The sequence below is a fragment of the Chrysochloris asiatica genome, unplaced genomic scaffold, assembly GCF_000296735.1.
Source record: "Chrysochloris asiatica unplaced genomic scaffold, ChrAsi1.0 scaffold00049, whole genome shotgun sequence".
In the NCBI taxonomy this organism is placed as follows: Eukaryota; Metazoa; Chordata; class Mammalia; order Afrosoricida; family Chrysochloridae; genus Chrysochloris; species Chrysochloris asiatica.
Genome location: NW_006408567.1, coordinates 16,502,348 through 16,508,347, shown reverse-complemented (window position 1 = coordinate 16,508,347; position 6,000 = coordinate 16,502,348). Strand labels below are relative to the sequence as shown.

General features: G+C 41.0%; 1 protein-coding gene across 1 annotated transcript in view; it reads left to right on the top strand.

Annotated features, from left to right (window-relative positions):
• The window catches only part of HLCS (holocarboxylase synthetase (biotin-(proprionyl-CoA-carboxylase (ATP-hydrolysing)) ligase)), a 266,102-nt gene that overhangs the window by 52,347 nt on the left and 207,755 nt on the right, over positions 1–6,000 (top strand). The window contains exon 4 of the mRNA XM_006862567.1: positions 1,717–1,988. Within this exon, the coding sequence (XP_006862629.1) occupies positions 1,717–1,988 (272 nt within the window). The remainder of the gene's footprint in view (positions 1–1,716; positions 1,989–6,000) is intronic.

Sequence of the window (6,000 nt, the reverse complement as noted above, 5' to 3'; positions counted from 1 at the left end):
ACATTGAGATGCAACCCGTACCGAAGGCTGTGTTCTTTGATCTTCATCAGTAAATGTTTCAAGTCCTCTTCACTTTCAGTAAGCAAGGTTGTATCATCTGCATATCGCAGGTTGTTAATGAGTTTTCCTCCAATCCTGATGCCACATTTTTCTTTATAGAACCCAGCTTCTTGTATTATTTGCTCAGCATTCAGGTTGAATAAGTATGGTGAAAGAATACAACCCTGTCTCCCACCTTTCCCAATTTTAAAACATTCAGTGTTCCCATGCTCTGTTCGAACAACTGCTTCTTGGTCTAGGGCTGTTCTTTATATTACTCAAAAAATGATTAGGTTAAGACACACTCTATACCAGTATGACCCCAGCGTGTTGATTCTGTGTACATTTGTTTGCATGATGGAAAGTGTGTATTCCATTAGACTGGATTACATTCACAGATAAAGGGTTAGTTCTCTAGCACACATATATTGAAGAGAGGTTACAGTTCAATCCATAATATGATCTGTCACCAAATCTTTCCTTCTTGACTTCCCGTATATCTAGAGTCCCTTCCCTTCTCACTGTGTCTCCATCATTATGGTCCACTGACGTGGTAACCTCACCCTGGGCTTCTCTGCTTCCTCCCTGCTCTCCATGAGGCTACTCTTTTACCATAGTCGGAGTGATTCTTCTTCCTGCCTCAGAACCCCTCAGGCCTCCAGTGAAAGTTAGCCCTATCCTCACTGGGGCCTTGGAGGGTCAATCAGATATGGGGCTCCTCTGTCCCCTGCCTGTCTCTGGCCTCAGTGTTCTTTGTTCTCCCCTGTCTCTCTGCCATCCTGGCAGTTTCCTCAGATCCTTAGCACTTGCTCTTCTCTGGAATGTCTTTATTACGTTAAAGATTACATTAAACATAAATGACATAGTTCTGTGAACTATATTACAGTGCCCACCCCTTTTCCTTTAGCTCGCTTCTCAAACATCATCTTCACAGGAACTCCTGTCTACTTGATTTGAAATTACTTACCTGCAACACTGATTAACTCTCTTCCTGGATTAGTTTTTTTCTCCTCTGCCCCAATACTGTTTAACCAGTTACTGTCATGTTGATTAGGATTCATGATGACTCCATATGTGTCAGACTAGAACTGTGCTCTATAGGGTTTCAGTGGTTGATGTTTTAGAAAGAATTGCCAGGCCTTTCTTCAGAGGTGCTTCTGTAGGGAGTTGGACCGCCAACCTTTGGCTTGGCAGCTGAGCCTGTTAACCATTTGCCCCATTAACTTTCTCTGTGCTCTATTTATTAATGTTAATTATTTCCTGACTTCCCTGTTCGAGTATAAACCCTTTAAGGACAGGGACTTTGGTTCCATTTTGTTACTGCTGAAGTATCTTAGCCTACAAGAATGCCTGCCTGCACATGATCCAGTGCTTATCCTTAAATTAGCATCACACCAGGACTCCATTAAGAAGTACTTATGTTACCCCAGAAGGTTGGTGGTTTAAACCCACCAACCGCTCCATGGGAGAAAGATGAAACTGTTTGCTCCCGTAAAGATTTATAGTCTTGGAAACCCTAAGGAGCATTTCTACTCTGTCCTATAGGGTTTCTATGAGTCACTATAGACTTGACGACTGTGGGCTTATATGACCAAAATGGTATTTTAAGGAAAAACTGTCATCATCTAATGGAATGCTAAGTTATGACTTTTTCTCATGTTTTCCTTTATGATACAGGAATCCCAGGATCCTCTTATGCGGTGGCTGGGGAAACATGTGAGTCCTGAAGGAATAATAAAATCCAGCAAAGTCTCCCTTAAGTTTGTTTCATCCTACACATCTGACATAGAAATAACCCCATCTTCTATTCCTGTTGTTACGGACTCAGAAGTCTTCTCATCAGAAAATTTTAGCTTAGAGATCTATCGGCAGAATCTGCAGACAGAACAACTTGGGAAAACAATTCTGTTTGCTGAAGTGACACCCACCACGATGAGCCTTCTGGATGGGTAAGTTCTGATCAGACCTTCTGTACTTATCCGAGGAAACATGTTATAGTGACTCTTCTTTCTAATCAGTGGTGGGAGGCGGGGAGTGAGTTACAGAGCGCTATGTTTTAATAAACCTACTAGCAAGTTCGAGGTATAGAAACCCTGTTCTACAAGAGCTAAAATATCAGAAAAGAAGTTAAATTCAGTTTTTTGGTCTAATAAGAATTGTCTTTAAGGAATGGGATTGGTTTTGTACTTTGGGCCTCTCTTCCTGTTAACTAGACCTTCAGAATGTCCTTAGAAAATGAACATAAGGGACAAAATGTTTATTGGGTGACATTATTGCTTAAAACCAGGTTATTATATTAGTTACGTGTTGATGGAACCAGTACTGAACATTTAGTTAACAATATTTTGCAGGGGCGTTAGGATAGTAAAATTGAATGACATGTAAGCTGCTTTGTATTCTGAAAACCCGCTTAGCTATGCTGCTATCAAATACATTTTAAAAGCACTCTGCAGTCCTGTTTGGATGTTAAAGTATATACTACTTCTGAAAGTTTTCTTTTTAAGTCCTTCTGTTTCATGGACTTTGATTGCTGGTTGAAAATCAAAACAGATGAATTTTTTAACTTCCAAATTCATCAGAATCAATGAATAGTCTTATATAATATATATATATATATATACTAGTCTTATATTAATGATAGTGTAAGAGGTAGAATTATGGAGGGAATGAAAAAGAACAGCTTCTTCCCTCAACCTGAGAAATAGTTGGATCCATGATTTCTGAGATGAAGTTTTCACTCTCAGGACTTTAGATTTGGACAGATTTGTAATTCAACATATGGACATATTTTGTTCTTTCCTTTAATAGTAACTTCTGGGATTTGGTAATGTACTGATTTGAAAGAGAAGATATTAATGTTTTACTGGCTATCATAGAGTTAGTGTTGTTAGGTGCCATCGAGTCGGTACCGACCCATAGCGACCTTATGCACAGCAGAACAAAACACTGCCTGATCCTGGGCCAACCTCACTACTGTTGCCATGCTTGAGTCCATTGATGCTGCCACTTGGCCAATCTATCTTGTTGGGAGTCTTCCTCTTTTTCTCTGACCCTCCACCTTACCAAACATGATTATCCTTCTCCTGTGACTGGTCCTTCCTGACAATATGTCCAAAGTATGAGAAACGAAGTTTGGCCATCTTGGACTCCAAGGCGCACTCTGGCTGCACTTCTTCCAAAGTGGATCTCTTGGTTCTTTTGGGAGCCCATGGCACTTTCAATACTCTCCTCCAACACTGTAATGCAAAAGCATCAGTTCTTCTATGGTCTTCCTTATTCACTGTCCAGCTTTCACATGCATATGAGGAAATATGAGGAAGTAGGAAGGGGAATATGTGAACATTAGTGTGAAAGTCTTCTTTACTGAATTTTGGCCCTCAGGTACTTTTCATTTCAGTGTTTTCTACCTTTACTATGTCTGCTTCTCCCTCCTCCCCTCTCTCCAATCTCCAGTATAGAAGAAAAGCATCCTTTCCCAGTAGAGGGAGCAGTTTTTACTTGCATGTTACCAACCCTATGATAATCCCTTGTTACTCAGTGACTATTATACCATATTGAAGGGGTGTTGTTGTTCAGTTCTCTGCCCTTCTGTGTAACAGAGTGAACTGTTGCTTGGTCTGGTGCCATATTTGTGATTGATTGAAGGGTTGACCTATGATAATTACATTTTCTAAATGAAAAAAAATCAGACATGGTACTTAAAATATTTTGGGATGTGAAGTTCAGATAAAAAATATTGGCATTTTTCAGCTATTCTGTTGTTTCTTTGGACAACTGTGAAAGGTCCTATTCAGTTGGAACAATCTGGGAATACTGGAATCTGGTCACTGAGCCTGTCATGGGCAGTGGATCACAAAGAGGGCAGCAAACACCTGGATGGAGGGGAGAGATGACGCTCCGGTGTGTGATCACATGGCTGGGTATCCTGCACATTACGATTGGGAAAAAAAAAATGTCACGTAAAACTCTGCTCTTGAATACTGTTAAAGTTTTTTTTTTTTCCATATGTAACTTTTTTAAAATCTTGAACTTTTTGATAAAGATTCTGTCTTAAAAAAAAACTTGGGTCTGTAAAAGTTTGTGACCAACATTGAAGCTGTATAGCTGAGCATGAGATTACTTGAGTCAGACCCCTCTGTAGGATTAGAAGTTCAATTTTTTACAAAAGATAAAAATATTTCAAAGTCTTTGGGACCATCAAGGGAAAAGAGCGGAGAGCTGGACCCTACCCAGAGAAGCATGAAGTCAGAGATGGAGGCAGAGACGATGACATGGAGAGATGGAGTAGCTGGGGACTTTAGACACAGAGAGGGAGAGGGGCTGTGTGCTGACAGCCAGGGGGTAGGCTTTGATTGGTTGATGATGCATGGAGGGAATTGTAACCATGGCAATGAAACGATATACGATAGGGTGAATGTAAAACTAATGTTCTCCAATATAAACTATCACATAATTCACAATAAAACATTAAAGAAAATTCAGCCTTTCCCAAGGGTTTTTAAGAACCTTCTTTGTTTTTCTTTTTATCTGGTCTCTACAGAGTGCAAAGAGAGAAATGACTTTACTTATTAATTCCTACCCTCCGCCCCATGCTACCCTCAACAGTGCGAATTGTTATTGTTTAGTACCATCGAGTCAGGTTTTTTTTGTAGCGACCCCATTTAGGGCTTCCAAGGAACGGCTGGTGGGTTTGAACCACTGATCTTGTGGTTCAAGTTGACCTTATGGTACAGTCCCATGCACATCAAAAATCCTGGAAAAGAGCTCTGTGGTAGTGGTGGTTACTTGTTGGACTACTAACCTCAAGGTCAGCAGTTCAAAACTATCAGCATTTCCACCGGAGGATGAGGCTTTCTGCTCCCATAAAGGTTTACAGCTTTGAAAACCCTATAAAGGTTTGCCATGAGTCAGACCCGACTCCATGGCACATAACCACCACCAACAACAACCACAACTTGGAGTCTTGGTGTGGCACCATGGGTGAAAGTGCCAGTTTGCCAACTCGCTTTGAACTGTAAGGTTGGTGATACAAGCTCACCAGTTGCTCCTTGGAAACCCTATACAGAATTGCTGTGGGTCGGAACTGACTCGATGGCATTTTGTAACAACAACAACAACCACCACCACAACTCACCATAGATGTGTCTACTGTTCACATTGGTTCCTTTTGAACAGTAAGATGAAATTCCTCACAGAAGGTGACTCTGTGATCCTGGGAGAGGTTCCGGGGGGCTGCAGCCTCTTTGAGGAGAAGGAGCTTGAAGAGATCACCTTGGTGTTAAGTCAAAATTGTTCACAAAGGGTCCACAAGAAATATCTGAGATATAATTGTTGTTAAGTGCCATCGAGTTGGTTCTGACCCATAGCGACCCTGTATGGGGTTTCTGAGGAGTGACTGGTGAGATTGAACTGCCTAGCTTGTGATTCTAACCGACTGTGCAGTCCAGCACATTAACCCACAGGACTCTGAGATATAATTATATGTTATTATTTCATATTATAAAGAGTTCTGGTATCATAGTGGTTACAAATCGGGCTGCTAATCTCACAGTCAGCAGTTCGAAACTACCAGCTGTCCTGCGGGAGAAAGATGAGGTTCTCTGCTCCCATAAAGATTTACAGCCTCGGAAACCCTATCTATACAGGGTCGCTTATGAGTTGGAACGGACTCCACGGCACATAACAACAACAACAATTTTGTATTATGAAATATAGGGCTATTGCATTCCAAGAATAAGACCAACAGTGTTCTTAAACTACTATTATACTAGGTTATACTATCTGGAGGTAAACACATCCTATTAATGTTATGTTTGTGTGAAAGGAGACCACCAGACCTTTCTTTTGTGGAGTTGCTGGGTGGGTTTGAACCACCAACCGTTTGGTTAGAAGCTGGGTGCTTAATTGTTGCAGTACTAGTGCTTGTTGTTGTTGTCAGGTGCCATCGAGTCGGAACCGACT